This window comes from Sceloporus undulatus, chromosome 1 (genome assembly GCF_019175285.1).
Source record: "Sceloporus undulatus isolate JIND9_A2432 ecotype Alabama chromosome 1, SceUnd_v1.1, whole genome shotgun sequence".
NCBI classification, from domain to species: domain Eukaryota; kingdom Metazoa; phylum Chordata; class Lepidosauria; order Squamata; family Phrynosomatidae; genus Sceloporus; species Sceloporus undulatus.
In genome coordinates, this window is record NC_056522.1 from 12814420 (window position 1) to 12834826 (window position 20407).

General features: G+C 39.5%; 1 protein-coding gene across 3 annotated transcripts in view; it reads left to right on the forward strand.

Moving 5' to 3' along the window:
* The first annotated feature begins 641 nt into the window (after positions 1-641).
* FANCL (FA complementation group L) overlaps positions 642-20407 on the forward strand; it is a 66597-nt gene continuing 46831 nt past the window's right edge. Inside the window, exons 1-6 of one of the 3 annotated variants that reach the window (XM_042469100.1) lie at positions 642-831; positions 5844-5902; positions 10113-10173; positions 13361-13417; positions 17880-17977; positions 19250-19346. In XM_042469100.1, coding sequence (XP_042325034.1) covers positions 730-831; positions 5844-5902; positions 10113-10173; positions 13361-13417; positions 17880-17977; positions 19250-19346 — 474 coding nt within the window. In that variant the 5' untranslated portion in view covers positions 642-729. Of the gene's footprint in view, positions 853-4725; positions 4994-5843; positions 5903-10112; positions 10174-13360; positions 13418-17879; positions 17978-19249; positions 19347-20407 lie in introns of those variants that run through there. The other 2 variants (XM_042469109.1, XM_042469118.1) reach the window with 2 other exon arrangements.

Sequence of the window (20407 nt, forward strand, 5' to 3'; positions counted from 1 at the left end):
TTCTGAGGCATCAGCAGCACTCTTTGACAAAGACTACAAATCCCAGGATTCCATAGAATGGAGCTACAGCACTTAAAGGCTATTATTTCTACACTGTAGATCCACCCATCCTATGGAATTCTGGGATTGCAGTTTGGTGAGGGGGGGCATCTGGAAAGCTCAGCCAGAGAGAGAAAAAAAGAGGGGGCCCACAGAACTACAACACCCACAATCCCGCAGCACGTTACCATGGCAACGTGCGTTAATCTCAGTGCAGCGCGTAAAAAGCCGCTCAAGCCGCCGCGAGCTGCTATTGGTTAGAAAAGGAAACGGCGGCTGAAAGAAAAAGGGGCGGTCTTTGCCGAGCGCCGCCTTTTCATTGGCGCTTTCCCCTCCTCGCGCTCGCGCTCCGACCAATCACAGACAGGGGCGCGAGGCAAGGGAGGCATTCGAAAAAAAAAAAGCCCGGTCAGCCGTAATTTCTTCCTATCCAAAACAAAGCCCCAGAGCTATCCCTTTTTTTATTGCTGTGTTTGCGATTCGCGCGCCCGCCCCAGTCTTATTCCTAGCAATTTCCTCTCGATAGAGTTTGTTCGCTTAGTTGGTGTGTTACCGGCTACAGTACGCATGCGCGAAGAGGTCTAATCCTCCCAAGAGAAACCGCGCATGCGTTAAACGTCGTCCGCGCCGGGAAAAATAAAAAGTTTCTCGTCTCGGTTCGTGTTAGAAAGCGAAGAGAGCGGGTGGAAAATGGCGGCGTCGGGCTTCGGCTCGTCTTTATTCCGCGAATGTCCGCTTCTTTTACCTCAGAACCGGGAAGGGAGCGTCTATGAGGGTTTCGTCACCGCCCAGGTACTGCCCTCCAGCCCATAGATAGAGATCTTTATAAAATCATGCCTGGGTTCTGAGGTAAAACGAGGAGGATTCGAACTCAGGACCTCCTCTGGGAACATCTGCATTTGGGCTGTTTTTAAGGGGGTTTATATGTTTTATTTATTTATATCGTTTGCGTGCCGCCTTTCTCCCAGAAGGGACTCGAGGCGGCTCACAGATTAAAGAGAACAACAACATCGTTTTCAATGTAGATATTAATGTATTTTTTTTAATGCAGGTGCACGTTTAATACGGGTGGGTTTTTTCCTCCCTGTATGTCTTTAAATCAGTTTTATAGGGTTTTATAATGTATTTTGTGTGTGTGTGTGTGTATATGTGTGTGTATATATATATATATATACTGTATATATGTAATGTGTGTGCACATATATGTGTGTATATATGTATACATGTGTGTGTGTCTTATATAGATTTTACCATATATGGTGGGGTGTAGAGGGATCGGTAGATGGCACCTACACACTATATATACACACACATATATATGCCACAATTACATTATACATAATATATATACACACAATAGTGTACACAATTATATATATCTTATATATATACACACACACTATATAATACACACACTATATATTGTATATACACACATTATATATATATGTACACACACACACACACACAATATCTATCTATACACATACATTAAGTGTGTGTGTGTGTGTGCGTGTGTGTATATATATATAAACATACACATACTTGTATGCTTTTACAAAGTGTAAACTGTTTTGATACTGGAAATAAATCAGTCCTTATTTTAATGCTGTCAGTTGTATTGTTCTTTGAAATTGTGGACCTCTTCAAGTCCTAATTTTTGGAGAAAGCGGGATATAGATAAAAGCAAGAACAATCAAAGGGTCTTCTCCGCTCTCTCTCTCTCTCTCTCTCTCTCTCTCTCCTTGTAAATAAGAAGGGAAGGCAAGGAGGAAAGGCTAAAGAAACCCCTCCGCAGCCATCTAGGGAATGCATCTGCACTGCAGAAGTAATGCACTTTGACACCGCTTTAACTCCCATGGCTCCATGCTATGGGATTCTGGGATCTGTAGTTTTGTGAGAGATCCCATGCCACAACAAACTACAAATCCCAGGAATACATAGGAAGGAGCCATGAGACTTAAAGTGGGCTCAGGCTGCATTAACTCTGCAGTGTGGCAGGGTGTATCTACATTGTAGAAACAATGCAGTTCGACACCACTTTAACTGCCATGGCTCCATCCTACGTATTCCTGGGATTGTAGTTTTGTGAGATGCTTAGGCTTCTCTGCCAGAGAAGTATCACAGAGAACTACAAATCCCAGAACTACCTTTTAAAACTGCAACTCCCAGGATCCCATGGGATGGAGCTACAGCACTTTTAAAGTGGTGTCAAACTGCATTATTTCTACAATGTGGGCGCACCCTAAAAGTCAGCAGAGATAGGTGGAAGCAGTAGGTCAAAAACCTACTTCACACACATGCACCCGAAAATCCAAAAAAACAAACCTTGGCTTTGCTGTGTTATATAAGGGGTGCCATTTTGCTGCTATACTGTACTTTACTATATTGAGTGGGATCCACAGTAATCCTGGGACCGAACCCCAAGGGTCCACTACTATATATCCCCAGTAGGTTCGGACCAGTTAAAATAGAGGCAGGCTTTCTCTTAAAGGTTGCAAGCTTTAAAAAATGGATACACAAAGGGAGCGGAGAGATGACAACACTACTAAGTGGTTAATACTTGAAGAATATGGTTAGATAAAAGATGGCAAATGACCCCCTGGATGGTCTTCCTTTGCCAGTGGTCCTACCTGGGCAGAGATACTGCAACTGAAAGGAAAGCTTAACCTTGCGCACTTAGCATCTGGGAAGCTTCTTTTGGCTTCTTTCCTCTCCCCCTTTAAAACAAAGGAGATGATGAAGTAACTGTTTATACAGTATACAAAATGCCATCAGGTATACAAGGGAAAACCCACTCTCTCCATTAATACAACCCATCAAGACTATTTTATGTCTCGAAATTCAACATTTACATACCGTACCACATTTTTCAATGTGAGTGTCATTTTGAGGTGTTTTTAAAGTATCTTTACTTTAATGAAACACTGAATCATAGTTATTTGACCTTTACAAAAAGGTCAGAATTACATCTGCTTTTTATTTTACAAAAAAGGCCATTTGAATGTAATAGATGTGAGAGCTACAATAGACTATGAAGGTAAAGGTTAGGGGTACATTAATTGCTTTCTTCTTATTTTTCAGACTGCGTTATGACACTTAGGTGAAATGTTCATTCCTTTGTACGGAGGCTGAAAGTAATTATTGGTTAGCTGACGACTGTTTCTAAACTATGTAAAAAGTCTACGTTAAAATGCTAAGTTGATCAGAGCTGGGGAGACATGGAAACTTCATTTATTTCCCAAATCTTGGCAAGAACAAACCTTGTTTAGAAAACTTGCTGGAAGAGTCTTGTGCGTATTTACCTGGAAATCATTCTTGTTGAAATCAAGGGAGCTTGCTTCTGGGTAAATAGGTAATAGGACTGCTCTGGAAATTAATGCGTTAAGAAAGCTTGTGCTTTTGTGGGCGATTAACCACTTTTTAATGTACTAGCTTGGAGCTGATTAAATACTGATCTTTCTTAGAAGAAGATTCTTTCTTGTTCATTACATACGCTGCTTTAAACATCTTAAGTCCCACTGTTGAGAAAAAGATGGGCTATAAATACAGTTGCAGCTTTGACTTTTGCGGCATTCGTTATTCATGGGTTTGATTAATATGTTCTATCTAGGAATAGTGTCAACTTCTCTAGTGTCAACTTCTGCCAAAAGTCATGCTGGAGGATCTAGAGCAGCAGTTCTCAACCGGTGGATTGCGACCCCTTTGAGGATCGAATGACCTTTTCACAGGGGTCGCCTAAGACCCACGGTTGGTGCCATAATCTCATACTAGTCTAGTGCAGTGGTTCTCAACCTGTGGGTCACAACCCCTTTGCGGTTCTCAACCTATGGGTCGCAGCATTAGGAAGGTTAAGAACCTGTATAAAATAGACAGCGCAGAAATGTCTGCCAGTGAAATTAAATGGAGTCTAAAGAGAAGATGGTGGTGGCTTTAGGAGACAGTTTTCCCAGTGCACCTTGTACATAGAGCCAGGTGTTTGTGTAACTAGTTAGTCAGGGGTAGGCAACCCTTTTGAGCCGGGGCCCGGGTTGCTGTCCCTCAGACAACTGGGGGGCCGAAGCCAAAAAACAAATAATTAAATAAATTTTAAAATAAATAAATAAATAAATAAATAAACCGGGACAAATGTAGGACAAAATTTCCAAATGGAGGGCACTTTTTAAATAAAAAATGGAGGACACGTGAAAAAATTTGCTGATTTTTTAAAAAAATGTTAAGATAAATGCATGTTTCTGAGGCTTCTATAGACAATTGCCCCACCATGCCCCTCGCGCGAGACGCCAAAGGCCCCGGTGACAATCAGCGGCAGGACTGGGCTGGGGCCGGTCCCAGGGCCTCGCTGGGCCGCATCTGGCCCGCGGGCCGCAGGTTGCCTACCCCTGCAGTTAGTGAATGCCTCCTTATGCAAAAACCCACAGAACTCTAGTACAACTTCTGTTTCTACTAGTGTCATGATCCCACAGGATTCTAGACAATAAATAATTTCAGGAGTCCTGCTAACCTGGTAAAATTGAGCACAAACTAATATTGTGATTGACTATTATTGTTATTGTTTATTCATACAGTTCCATCACTATACATGATGCTTTACAAGTAAGAGAACAACAAAGCAGTTCCTTGCCCTCAGAGAAATACTGAATTAAGACATGACACAAAAGGAAAAGGGGATGGCAGTGTGGGAGGGGAATTAAGCCATTAGATGCTGCCTTGGATCACAACAGTGGCTGTTGGGGTGGAGGGCAGGCCTGTCATCTACTTCTGGGCGCAGGCATAGTGGAGCTGTGTCTGTTTCCTCTTTTCTTCCTCCCAGGTCAGGGCAGTGGCAGTTGGGATGCAGGGAGGGCCTTTCATTTGCTTCTGGGCTGAGCATGATGGAGTTGCACTTGCTTCTTCTCCCCTCCCTCCAAGGCCAGGACAGGGACAGTTGAGATGGTGAGAAGGAGGATAAGAGGTATTAAATTGTTAGTCAAGCTCAGTTGATTTTTCTGGTTAGTATGTTGACCTGTATCACATTAGGTAGAATTTAATATTTCCAGGCAGGTGTGTATTCATATTCATCAGAGTTTTAATTAATCTTTCCTTTTCCCACAACAAGGCAGGAGTCACAGATCTTGCTGATTTCACTCTCCTTCTGACCAATGTATAGTTGATCACAATCGTTCCTCCCTATCCAAGGATTCAACCATCCAGAGCTTGAAAATATTCAAAAAATCCAAGAAAGCAAACTTTGATTTTGTCATTTTATATAAGGCACTCCATTTTACTTACATCACTGTATTTAATAGAATTTGAACATCCACAAATTTTGGTATCCAAAATGGATCCTGGAACCAAACCCCAGAAGATACCAAGGGCCCATTGTATTTGTTAGACAGCTCTTATGGCTATCTTATTACCTTTCAGTTGTTCCCAGTTTATTTAAAACAAATAAAATGCAATAAAATAAAACAGAAAAAACCCTGGGTTGAAACTTAAGTTTTTAAATTAATAAAAATTCCTGTCATACCCATAATCTTGTTGATGTATCAAATTACTGATTGTATTTCTTCCAGGGTCTCATTGTAATGGCAAGGAAAAGCATAGAAAACCTGAGAAAACTTGCTGGCTCTGAGCAGCCACTTTCTCTGATGCCTTACTTTCTTCATAGTTACTTTTCCCTCAGCCTTTTTCCTCCAGCCATTACTGCCTACACTGGTGTTCTTATGCTGGCTTAGTGCATCAACAGGATCCCAGGCTGTATCTCACAAAGAAATGAATAGTGGATATTCTGCCTAATGAGATGTTCTTGTTTTTTTACCCAGGGCAGAGACTTTCACATAAGGATACTTTTACCATTGGATCTTCAGCTGAAAAATGCTAGGTGTGTTGCATGGCTTTCTGTATTTTTCCTACATTTGCAATATACGTTTTTTTAATTATTATTTTAAACCATCTTGTTTTGAATGCAGTGATAGCTTTTGAATGGTTCTTACTAGCTATGAAGTTCATAAGACATGTCCTGCTGTTAGTTTCTGGTTATAGTATCTGTGATTCTAAATTTGTGGTTTATATTCTCTGATTTAGAATCTGTGAATATCTGAAAAATATTGTATCTTCTGAATGCAAAGACTGAATGGAATTTGTACTTCATTACACAAAAAATGAATAAATGGTGATAGAAATGGCTGTTTAGATAGGATCTGAAAAGGTTTATGAATCCTTTATGTCAGGGTTGGTCCAAGTGTGGTTTGTGGGTTTTTATGACTCTAGGCCCCTCCCCAGGGTCAGCTCCCCCTCAAAGATGCCCTCATGGGGCTTGTGGGGCATTCCTATGACAGTTAGTGCCCTCTTGAGCCAATTTGGGCCCAGAAGAGACCTTTCTTAAAAACAGAAAGTGAACAAGAAGTTACTTCCACTCATTTCCTTTTGTTAAAAAAAAAGTCTTCTCTTGGATCTAAGAAGGCCCAAGAACACGGTGAAATTACTCCTGCCTCCTAGAGGGCAGTTGGGGGCTTCCCCTCCTGTAATGGCAGAGTGGAGCCCTCTGGTGTCTCCTGGAGGAGCTAATGTGGCCCCCTCATCTTGCTCATTCCTGCTTTAAATGAAACTGATTGCCCTATGCCCATTCCATCTTCAATTTCAGAACACTGGACCTTGAACAAAAAACTACAAAGGAAGATTGGAAAGAAAAACCGCTGAATTAGAATATATTCACAAACTCCAATCCATCCACAGTGGGTTGAACAATGTCAATGGCTTCCTGGCACACTACACAAATTATAACACTGGATACTCTTAGCCACTTTAACATATCTCCTTTCCGTCTCTGAGACTGCACACACCACATCCCAAAACTTCTTCCACAATTCATACCGTCACCTACCGACCCTGGCTTTAGGCAACATCTTCCCTCCTACCTTTGTCCCTCAACAACCATAGTTAAAACTGAACTTGTTACCTCATTTGCATACTTACAATATATTTCATTTCCATCTTTCTCCCTTGGCATACTGATATTCCAGACTGACAGGACTATATCTCTGAATTATACATATATGTGCTTGTCAGTTTTCTCCTTTAGAATGTAATAGGCTTAATATAGTTTTAGGAAGGATACCACTTCTCAAGGCAGGTACTTTCAAATGAGACTTGAGGAAAAGTATTTTTGCCCTAGTACATTTTTATGCTACTGATCATTCACGTGTTATATAATGTGGCACCTAGCCATTTAAAACTTGAATTATAGTTCTTAGCCATGAAGCTGGATTCTTAATTGGATAAAGGATGATTTATATATATTTTTCTCTCCTCCTGAGCAGATGTTGGCTGGCTAAGGCTTGTTAGCAGTCTCTTATAACCATGTTTCAGGGGTGGGATGGTTCTTGCAGTAGAAAATACTAGAGACAGTATGGCCACACTTTGAATATATATCATAGAGATTGGTTAATGTCACCTCAGATGATATAGGTCTTATTTTCCATCCCCAGGGCCATCCCTAGGTTTGAATGTTGGATTAAGATTCTGGGAAACCAGGGTTCAAATCCTGGCTCATCCATGAAAATCCTTTGGGTATCCCTGGGCAAGTCACATTCCCTGGAAATGACTTGAAGGCACATATCAATAATAGTAACAAGGGTATAATGGGAAATAATTTTGAAACCAGAAAGATAATTAATTTTTTCATTCCCTTTCTTCCTATTTTTTCTTTCCCTTCCCTAGGGTGGCTGGCCAATTTCTCATTCATTTCTCCTTTTTTTGCTTCTTTTTGCCAACTTTACAGTTGCTCCCTTGCTTTCTAATCAGCTCAGATTCCTGCATGTGCCTTTGCATTTTACATGTGATCTATTTCAGTTATTGGAACCAGGGATGTGTTGTTGCTGTAACACAGGGTGCATAACACAGTGTGGGTCTGAGTAGGGTGACACCCAGCTGAAGGTTGGCCCATTGGCAAGCCCTACCCACAGTCTGAGAAATGTTGAAATAGAAGGTTAATGGAATGGTTTAAATACGTTGTAAATCTTCCTTTTGAAAGCAAGTTAAAATGTTTAATTGGTTACTCTGTGGTAGCAAAAACCCAACCTTCAGTGGATTCTTACTTGAACAAAACTAGACTTACAGTTGGCCCTCCACATTTGCGGCTTTGATTATTCACGGATTTGATTAATATGTTCTCTTTAGGAGTCTCTAGGTCCAGCATGACGTCTGCCAAAAGTCATGCTTGAGGACTCAGAGATTCCTAGAGAGAACACTTCTCTAGGCATTTGTAAGTCCTCCGGCGCAGTTTCATAGTCACGTTCTGGCAGATCTTGACCATGCAATTGCGCTGGAGGACCTAGAGGTTCCTAGAGAGATATTCTTTCAGGTTAGAAAGAAGTGTATTTTTTATTTGTGATTTTCCCACTTTCAAGGAGGTCCTGTGGCAAATGTGAAAGATCCACTGTACAATGCAGTCTTACAAGGATATTATTAATTGCACAATAGTAACCTATTCTTCTCCTTATCCTTGTTTCCTTCAGTGTTTTAGATTTTAAACTTGAAGGTTGGTACTGCCTTATTTTTATGGATATCTAACTTGAAAGAATGATTCTTGTGGAAGATTAGAAAAGAAATACTTTAAATACATCTGTCTTCAAATTTCAGTCATGTATTTCCAGTTTCCTTTTGGTAAATGAAAAAGTGCCAAGGACATAAAAAGTTTGCCCCAAGAATTCTTTTGCTGTCAGAATACAGTGCGCCTTCTTCATACACGGGCGCAATATACACTGCTTTCAGCATACGGTGAAAGCAGTGCCAGAAGAAGCAGTGCTGTGCGCCGGAAGAAACAATGGCGTGCATGGGGTTGCATGTGAACACCACTGGGCTGCCATGAGCAGGAGCCCCATTTACTTGTAATGGGTCTCAAACATACGGCAATTTTGTTTACGGGGGGGGGGGGGGTCCGGAACGGATCCCCCACGTAAAAGAAGGGCGCACTGTATTATTTTGTCCAACTGTGTCTATCTAAAGTGCAAAGGTAATTATTTCTAAACGAAAATTGACACACAAAAAAAACTCCCAAATTTAAGTGGGTTTGTATAGTTTTGATTCTTGAAACAACAAAAAAAGGCCTGAATTTGAGAAATTTCTTCCCCATTGTACTGTTTGGAGTCTATCAGTTGGATCTGAGGAAGTAGACAGGCGGGATACAGACCGCCCAAAAACAGCGGTCTGCCACTGCCTCCATTTCCGCCGGCTGGAAGCCTCAGCCTCCAAACGGCGAGGCTTCCCAGCAGCGGAAAAAGCAGCAAAAAACGGCTTCTTTTTGCAGCACACAAGTGACGCCTCAGTGCGCCGTTGGTGCACTTGCGATGTCACCTGGGTGCTGCGATGTGCGGACGCTAGGCGTCCTTTACATCAAAATGGTGGCACCCGTGTGAACAGGGTGCCGCCATTTTGTACGTACTCCGTATGTACTAGGGTTGCGGGCGCCTAAAAAAAGATGTCCCCCAGGCAATCCTAGTACGTACGGAGTATGTACAAATGGCCTGTCTGGATAGGGCCTTAGTCTACAAAAACCTGTGCTACAACATCTTTCACAGTCTCAAAGGTTCTACAAAATCCCTTTGCATACTGATATTGCAGACTAACACAGCTATCTCTGTATTCCACTTCTCTGAAGTTTAATATAAGAAACGAAAGTTTATATAAAGAAAATGCAGTAACCAGTTGGATTTCTAAAATCCATTTTTGTTCATATTTTGTTAGAAATGATACTTAAATCTCAACTGGATATACTGTCAAATAGTCTCAGGAAGAATTATTTCATAGGAATTGTTAGTTTCAAAACAATGTAGAATAGTGACATGTTTTCAGCACAAGATACTTTTTTACATTGTGTTTAAAGTAATAATTCCTATGAAATAAATTACTGTACAGAGCCATAGAATCCTGGAGTTGGAAGAGACCACAAGGGTCATCCAGACCAACTCCCTGCCATGCTAATTGTTCCTGAGAATTAGGAGCAAAGTACATAGAGATCTTTTGTAAAGTATTCAATCTTAGTGAGTGTTTAATTGCCCAGTTTACTTAATGAGTAATATTATATATTGTAGGATCCAGTGTAGCTGGCATATGAAGAAGTTGTTACATGGCTATCAACAGATTCTAAAGCAGGTATGCTAATTAAACATGCATTTGAAACTTTTGAATGTTAACAGCATGAGTTGTTATAATTGTTGGCAGCAGGATCTACAGTCCACATCACATTTATTTATGAGTCTTATCTTTAAGAGTTCTACTGATTTTTCTCTAGGATACACCAAAGTAAATGGATTATGTTTTTTTGTGGGTTTTTCAGGCTATGTGGCCATGTTCTAGAAGATTTTCTTCCTGATGTTGGATTATGGATCACCTCTGAAGTGAATCAGATTGTGACACTGATTGTATTATGGGGAAGTAATCTGACTGAAAATGTATGGGGGTGTGTGTTAATAGGCTATAAAGGATGCAAGATTTGGAGAAACCTTTTTCCCTCTGTTAAAAAATTAGAAACTTGGTTTATCCACTCAGATATTTAAAGTATAACAGGAACTACTACTATACATAATGCATATTAAACTGGTGTTTGCTATCACAGGAATTAGTCATGCCTGACAACCTGGATGGTTTTAAAAGGGGACTGAATAAATTCATAGAAGATGGAGCTATCATTAATGATGGATATATACTCAGTGCAATGTGTCTCTTGTGTAGCAGTTGCTGAGAAGTGTTTATAAGATGGTGACGTTGCAGTCACAAGAGCCAGTGTGGCGTAATGGTTTGTATATTGGATTACAACTCTGGAGACTAGCATTTGATCCCCACTTGCCCATGAAACCCACTGGGTGACATTAGGCAAGTCACATGTTCTAAGCCTCAGGGGAAGGCAATGGCAAACCTCATCTGAACAAATCTCGCCAAGAAAACCCCATGATAAGTTTGCTATACATTGGAAAGGTAGTGTAGTTCATATGATAAAGAAAATTATTTCATCTGCATCATTGTGGTGTTCCAGTGTTCAGATACCAAAGTTCTTTCTCTTAATGGACTCTCTGAAATAGAAGAAAATATATTGTATTTGGTATTTGTGTTAAAAATAATCTTTTTTTCTGTTATATATTTCTCTTTTGTTTTTATTGTATCTTTATTATTGATGCTAAAAATAGGCAAATGGTTTTTTTTAAATGCAAATAACAGGTTTGTACATACCGTATATATTTGACTGTAAGTCAGTTTCATATATAAGTCAAGAGCAGGTTTTGGGGCCAAAATTATGGATTTTGATATGACCTGTGAATAAGCCAAGGGTAAAATTTAGGCACATGTAATGAAGAATGTAAAGGACAAAGTAAAGAAAAATAATGCCAAAGAACTTAACAAAATTCCAGCAGGCATAACTATTTGTGCACATACTAAAAGCTGGATGGTTGAGAGAGTAGAAGGAGGTCAGTACTTCCAGGGCACATTAAAATTTGCCTTTCAACACACACACACTCACACACTTATATATGTATGTTAGAAAGGGGATCTTTAACCAGCCATCATGGTACACAACAACAGGTTTTTACTCCCAGAAAGGGGACGGTGTCAGAAGACAACAAGCTAGGGTCATACTGGGATGCATGTTTTCCTCAGGGCTATACAGAAAAGGTACATGTACAATATTTAAGTTAGATTGGCAGCAGTTGAGTCTAAACCACAGAAAGAAAAAAATAAATGGGTGGAAGAAAGAAGATTACAGATATGATCTCTGAAGAATGGGTGTGCACTCCATGATTTACCAGAAATATGTGGTATAAATTATAATCCACCTAGGCTGCATCCTCACTGTGGAAATAATCCAATTTGATACCACTTCAACTACCATTGCTCAGTGCTGTGGAATTCTGGAAATTGCAGTTTTGTGAGACGTTTAGCCCTCTCTGTCAAAGAGCTCTGGTGCTACAACAAACTAAAATTCTCAGGCTCCCATATAGCATTGAGCCATGGCAGTTAAAGTGGTGTCAGTCTGGATTATTTCTGCAGTGTGGAAGTTTTACATTTGACTCAATTTGCTCTACAGGTATACTTCAGCTAAAGAAGTTCCTGGGCATTACCTCTTTTAACAGAAAATTCAGAAACAAACAGGAATCATAGAGTTGGAAGAGACCACAAGGGTCATCCAGGAAGAATAAGGATAAGTTCCGTTACCATAAAAAAGAGGAGTAGTGCAACATATTTCAGCAGTTCTTAAATTCAAAACTAACAATAGCCATAAGACATATGAAATAATCAGGGCAGATAAGTCTTGTATAAGTAAACAAAAACATTTTGAACCTTCTAGAGACCACTTGAAGGCTTCTTCCGATGTGCATACAGAGATGACTTTTTATTTCATCCACCTGCACTCTTATAATTTCTATTTTAACGGTCATATCTGTTTTTTAAAAAACCAAAACCAAAACAAAACATGCTAGGTGGAGTTGGTGAGGCAAGCTTATCTGCTTTTCCACCCCCACTCCGTTTTGCTTTTCACATAGACTCAGAAAGGGCTTCTGGAGACAGCTTCTATTTACTTGCCTGTTGTGGACAGACATACATGGTTACAGTAGGATCAGCAAGGGTACAATCCCACTCTTTCCCATCTCAAACTGTATTTTACTTCAAACACACGGCTGCAACCTGACACCAAAATCTGTGCTCTTCTAGCCCTCTTTCACCATCCCAGCCATGATGATGCAAAAAACCTTTCAGCTAGAGAGAGAATAAGGAAGCAAAAGGGATGGCTAGGCATGAAAAGACATTGTAAAAAGGAGCTTCTTTATTGAAGGCTTTGTTAATTGAAGTATGCCATCTTTTCTCAGAGAGAAACACAGAGGGCCCTTAGTATCTGCTGGAGTTTGGTTCTAGGATCTCCCCTGGATACCAAAATCTGTGGATGCTCATGTCTCATTATATAGTAAAATGGTAACCCTTATGTAAAATGGCAAAATCAAGGTTTGCTTTTTGGAATTTCTATATTTTAAAAATATTCTCAAGCAGTGGATTCTTGAATCCGTGGATTAAAAAAATCAGTGGATACGGAGGGCTGATTCTAGTAGCTGTGACACAAAAGTAAGAACTTTAGGTTTCTGCTTCCTTCTCATCCCTGCTACAGTGCTTGGTTCATGCATTCAGCTATGAGTCATCAAATATCACTTGCGCTGTATGATATACCTTAGAAGTAAGGGTTTCATTCATCTGGTGTGTGTCTGAAAAAGATCATGTCTAGCAAAATACAATGATTAATCAAAACGTAATAATAGCAAACTATATTGAACAATGAGAAACATATGTTTTTCAGAGGTTGCAGCACTCCTCGGATCTTGTCAGTTTCATGGTGGAGTTGAAGACTGTTTTGGTGAGGAAGTAAATTTCTTCTTTAAGTTAGAGACCATCTGTTAACTAACCTTAATAACAGCAGTATGTTATCTTTTAGAAGAATGTTTAGCACTGACTTGGCAGGGTAAAGCCCAATGCTGTTGAGTTCATTATACATTAATTCAGGTATACCTCAGTTAACAAAGTAGATGTGTCCCTGGGCATGACTTCTTTAATCCAGACTTTGGTACCAGGGGCAGAAATATCATGTAAAGAATAAGGATAGGTTCCTACATCTTTCCTACAAAAAAGAAGAGCAGCTTGACATGTTTCTGCAGACTTTTTTATTTCAGAACTAAAGATAAGCACATGTGAAATGAAGAACCAGTTGAGGTAAGCATTTAATGAATAAACAAAAATACAGTATTTAGAATCTTCTAGAGACCACTTTAAATCTTCTTCCAAAATTCAGCTTCTAGATCTGTTCTTTTACAACATGGTTGGAGATAGCTGGTGACACCTGGTTTCATGCTCAGTAATGGATTCCAAAGGCAACTGCTGTTTACCTTGCCTGTTGTAAGGAGGCACACATGGCTACAGTTGGATGCTATGGTTGCATTGGCTCAAGTAGAATACTGCTCTTTTCCTGCTCAACCTTTATTGCATTGTTTACTACAGGCGTGCTTGTGTGACCCACCATCAAAAGTTTGTGTATCTCCAGCCCCCAGTCACCATTTTCCCAATGTTGATTCTATGGGGAGGAAAATCTATCTTTACAGAAAACAAGAAAGAAACGGGCTGGACAGCCATAAAATGATTTTTTTTTTAAAAAAGCAGCATTTTTCTCAGAGGCCTTGTTAACTGAGGAATGCCTTTAGTTAGAAATAATTGTGCAAATGCAGCTGATATGGGGGGATGGTTTTACTTGTTTACTGCTTTGAGTAGTTACATTAAATCTGAATGGAACAAGTGTCACCTATTTACTTTATTGCCTCACTTGTTTCCTTTGGGTCCTTTGCTTCTTCTTGTGTAGGGTCAGTATTCATATGGTTGAGCAAGAAACATTTGGGCTGAATTTTAAGTTTTCTTTCCCATTATGACCTTATTATAAGATTCTTCAAAATAGAATAATAGTTCTATTTACTCATTTAGAGCAGTTATAGGGAAACTACCACCCCAGATGATGTTGGATTATAACGCTGATGAACCCTGACAATGGACTGGCAGTTCTTTGAGTTGATGTTCAACATCCTGAGGGCCACAGATTCTCAGTCTCTGATGTATAGAAAGCAGTGTGTGCACACGCAAACATATTTTGTTGTATTAACTTATTTTCTTTTTAAATTTTACTCATTTGTAGATAAAGTTGCTTTGTTTCATGTTTTTTTTAGCAAAAGAAATGTGCAGTTGATAACCCTGTGGGATGTTTACATTGTTTCATTTGAAATTATCACCAGCGTGCTGGGATTAGGGATGAAGGACCTCCGTGAATGTGGAAAAACTGCAGATATAAAAACAAAAACACTATTCTTCCTACCTGGGAGAACACCTCTCTAGGTATCTCCAGGTCCTCCAGTGCAACTCTGTGGGCAACATCTGCCAGATGTTGATCATAGAATCATGCTGGAGGACCTACAAAAGCCTAGAGAAGTGTTTTCTCTATGACCTAGGTTTTCCAGCACAACTTCTGTCAGTGTTTCACTAGATGACCCAGAGATTCCTAGAGGGAACATAATAATCAAAACAACAAATAATCAAATCCGCAAAAGTCAAAGTCGCAAATGTGGAAGGCCAACTGTGCTTTTCTGTTTCTTTGACAACAATACTGTATTATGTTGCTGAGAGAATACCATTCTTTAGTACATCTTCTGTTGCAAAGAATTCAGACTATAGGTGCATGAAAGCACTTCATGGAGCATGGCACATATGGCACACATGTGGCCCTTTAAAAACTACCAGCAAGAATTTGATGCTCTCATTTTCATGTGCCTTTCTTTGTTTTAATTACTGTTTAAGGGTGTGCCCTCTGCTTCCTGTACTTTGGAACAAACTGTCTGGTTATCTCCAGTGGCAGGGCTATTGGTTTCAATCCATTATGCATGGACAGGGTGCTACTTGACAGTACAGTGCAGCATGAAGAATAGTGTTGGAGTGAATGCCTGTGTTTTATCACCCAATAAGCTCTTAGAACCTGAATATGAAAATAAAGTTAGAAACTGACATAGCACTAGTATCATCTTACCCTTCATATTTAAATGTTTCACATTTTCATTTTTTTGAGGATAGTCATTGACAAACTCTTCTTGAACTGTATACAAGGAATTAATTATAATATATTTCAAGGAGGAACTATGCCAATGATTGGGAATTTTCTAAATATGTCTTCCTTTAAAGACAGCCATTTGTTTAATGGATCTTTTAAAAAGTGTGCTTTTAGTCAGAGTGTTTTGCTGGTTTTTTTGTTTCTGTTTGGTTTTCTTAAAACTCATTATTTCACATCCTCTTGATCTGTTGGCAGTCACTCTGGCACTCTTGCGGATTCCATTGGCATCTCTGCAGCTGGGTGTTGCTTTTTTTCCTTCTTGATCTGATGGGAATCTCTGGTGGTTCTGCAAATTCCTCTTGCATTTTTGCAGCTTGATGTTTTGCTACTTCTCCTCCTTCAACCAAATCAGTGCTCTGTGATTTGTTAGCACCGGTGCAGCTTCTTCAGTGCCTACATAATGACCAGACACTCTTTCAGTACAAGAGAATATTTTCCTCTCTCTTGGAGTTTATTTGCAACTTAAGACAACTCTTGGTTGCTTCTCCTCATATTTGTATTCTTTGAAATACAAATCCATGACATCACAAAACCCTAAACACATTAATTAGCATGTATGGAGTAACATTGTAAGTCCTGGACTCTTTATACACACAATGATGGTGGCTGTATATAGTTTATTTACCATGATGTCCTAACCTGATAATCTTTATTTATTTATTTATTGTTTTTATATCTCATCTTTCTCTCAAAATGGATTATGGCGGAACAAAGCCATTAAATTGGCTCATCCCCAACAAGGCAGATTTCTGCAGAATTCTGGATTACCATTTAATGCTATCACATTTCCAGTGAAATCAGTTGGACTCAAATCAGTCATGATCAGAAGTTGGAATTTTAGGATTGAAAATTAATTAAACTAAAATCAGCATGAGACTACATATTTTGTAAGCAAGAACTGAGGATCCCAGGTTCAATCCATTGAATCTCTAGTTTCAAAAGATTAGGTATCTAACATGTCCACTATTCTCTATATCCACCTTCCCTTAATACTTGTGTATGGCCCAAAACAGATGGGCCAAAAGGATCTTAGTGAGATTGCTGTGACGTCATGTGCCCCAGAGGCCCCAATCCAGGCTGTTGCTGCAGTCTTGTCCCAGTTCTTTCAGAAGACATGTCATTGTTGCAGTTTCTGGCTGCGTTCAGGGCATTCGTAATCTGAACGCTACACCCTGAACACAGCTGGAAACCTGCCATTTGGCCCATCAGTTTAGGACTTAAGTCTCTTAATGTTGCACTCGGAGGCTATTGAAATAAAATTGTGTTTGAAATAATTCATTTTCTTCTCTGGCTCTCACATGGCATGTGCAATTTTTGAATCAAAAGTTCAAGAAGGAATTGAAGTTGCTCTGTGAGTGGTGAATGATTATGGATGCACTGTCAGTAGCTCCCATAGAAGCCAATAAGGGGAGCCGATAAGGGGGGGACCCCAGCCTTCAACTCTGAAGGGCCCAGCTTTCTGCCTGACAGTTTCCTATTGAGCAAACAAATCACCTCCATCCCCATCCTCCTCTCCATTACCTTCTAAAATAAGGAATCAGCAGGCAGAACAACAAAGTAGCTAGCGTAGAGTAGTGTGAAGCAGTTCCTCAAATCCTAATCTGTTGCTTGATCCCCTCTGTTTAGTGTATCAGGAAAGCGAGGTATGCTACTCTCTATTTCCGGTTTTCTCAACTATGGTTACTTAGAACCATAGGAATCCACTAGTAGTCACTAGGAGATTCTTCAGGAGATCATGATTGGAAAAAAGAATAAACTTTTTTACAGCTGTAGATAAAATAAATATGATTCAGAGGATCCTTGAGACCTGAAAAATTTCTAAGGGTTGCTTCAGGGTAAAAATCTTGAGAAAGACTTCTTTAACGAATTGTCACAATTTACAACAACTAATTCACTTAAGTTTAGGAATAAAGATAGTAATAATTAGGCAGTCTATGGCATTGTTACATTGGAAAGAGTTTTGAGCTAACGTTCTGATGAAATAATGGTTTTCCAACATATGATCATGACTGGCTTAATTTTTCAGTTGAACTTTTCAATCAGTGTAAGTATGGACTCATAGATAGCATAAATAGCAGTGGCTTGATTGGTGCCCTTATGAATCTTGTGTATTATTCTAGTCAGTTCAGCTGCTCAGTGCAAACAAATGTATAAGATAATGTTCTGTATTTTCTACCAGGAATTGGCTTTGAAGAATACACAGGAACTGCACACAGCACCACCTCCACAGTATTACTCTGCCCTCATTGGAGACATAGAAACATTGGGCTGGGATAAGTATGTCATGTTTATTAGTAAAGAACATTTGTCAGATTTAATATGCCTGTTTCTTAAGAATTTTCTGTTTTGGTTGTGATTGGTTGTTCTGGAAAACAATATTGTGATTTTGCATTTTAAATAGTGTTTGTTTTAGAACCGTCATCTTAATCAAACTTCTTAGCATATAAAAATATGAAGAAGATACTATCTGTGAGTAAATCTTGTTTGTGGTAGCAATGTGTTTGTAAATGTTTTGTAAGTGCAGAATTCAGATTCCTCTTCAGATTACTTAGAGTATGAGAAATGCCAGCCATTTTGAGGTTATGGTTGTACATTACATTCTGTGAAATGACATCCCATAGTAACTTTGTAAACTGAGGGGCTAAACAGACTGGCTTGAAGCACTGGCATAGTGTTTGGATGACACGCCCCGACGCTGCCCCCATGCCAGCATCATGCCACCTGCCTGACCGCACAGTGGGTGGGATCATGGCACTCCTTATGCATGGGACTTATACAACGCATGCTAAGAGGAGCACTGAAAAGTGCCACCACCTTTTTGCCGGCTCTAAAAGGAGCGGCATTTTGCTGCATCTTTTTGAGCTGGCAAGCTGCCGTATCGGGATTGTGGCATGCAGTTGCTGTGGTCCCAATCTGGTGCTGAAAGGAACAGCTGTCTCTTTTGCCCCTGAGTTTAAATCAGAGTATCTGCTTATATCCACTTCTCTTTCTGCTATCTCACTTGTTTTCATCGGGACTTCTCTGTGCATAGTCTGTTGTGTTACTAAATTCTCTATGAAGGTTTGAATATCACAGTTTTTGAAGATGTTCTTATTCAATTCCTAACAGTGTTTTTACAAAGATTACTTTTACTATACAGACAAATGTACCAAAGTTTCTACAGTGTTTACAGTGAAAAGTTTGTTGAAGAATTGAAGAAAAAAGTCTTTTACTTTAAGAAACTGAAGAAATGGATCAAATTGTTGGCAGGAAGTTTAATGTGTACATAAGTAGAAGCTGACAGGAACATGCTGTGTGTGCCAAAGGTTCCAGGGAAGGAAAACTGAAACATAGTGCTCACTGACCACAGCACGAGCCCTGACACATAATGTAAATAACTCAGAGATATATGACTGCATTAAGCAGCTGACTGGTGTATTAACAGCAATAAATCTGCAACAACAGAAATGGCTGTCATACACGTGATTTCTGACTAATATATTTGTAACAGATTAATAGGAGTAAGTAACAAATAAAATTACAACAGAACTTGCTTCCTTTTTCTTTCAGAGTTGTGTTTGTGGATCCTGCTTTTAACATCATAAAATTAAAAGCAGAAGATTCGTGTGGTCGGGATCATCTGATCACCTTGAAATTAAATCCAAAGGTGAATGTTTTTGGAATGTTGGTGAAAGGTAACATATATTTTCATGACTTTTATCTCTCAGGTATTATTTTTCTAGATATTGATCATCTGAATATTAAGATTTGTATATGGAAAAGCAAGTTTTAAAGCAATTATTAATCTTATAAAGATTCATTACTTTTTATTTCTGCTTAAATTTATGCAGCATGCTTCAAACTTCCAGAAATCCCTCATAGGAAAAAACCAACTAGCAAGTATTCATTATCCTACTTAGAGGCTTCTGGCTTGGTGTGGGGATTACGTTTCTTCATTTCAATTAATGATTAGTCAGTTTTGAACCCCTTTATCTGAGGGATCAGTCATGGAGCTTAGGTCTATATTAGATGGTTTCCCAGTCGGATTTTATCCCCCAAGACATGGCCTTTTGTTGGACAAGAAGAAAAGTCCCAGAAATCGATTCATTAATTTGGCCACAATCCTAGTTCTCCAAATTCTGAATGAGAAGCAGGTTGTAAAGGAATTTTTCACAGAAGCCAAAGGTTTGTGTGTGTGTGTCTGTTCATATATAAGGAGATAGTCTCCTTATAATGTGCTTCTGGTGGCATTACCAAGCCTCTTAGCAACATTATTATTAGTCACTATACACAGTATGCTGTGGCTGTAGCGTATCTTGGTTTCAATAAGGCCTTTGACAAGGTCCTTCATGATATCCTTGTAAAAAAGCTACTAAAATGTGGGCTAGACAGTGTGACAGTTATGTGGATTTGTAATTGGTTGACCAATCAAACCTAAAGGGCATTCAATGGTTCATCCTCATCCTGAAGAGAAGTGCTAGCAGGGTGGGCCCAGTGCTATTCAACAGCTTTACCAATTACTTGGATAATTATTATTATTATTATTATTAACCTTTATTTATGAAGCGCTGTAAATTTACACAGTGCTGTACATGCAATCTTTTTAGTTAGACGGTTCCCTGCCCTCGGGCTTACAATCTAAAAAGACATGACACAGAAGGAGAAGGGAGTGGTGGCGGGAAAGGGTAAGAGGTCCAGCAGTTCCTCTCTACCTCCGAGGCCTGGACC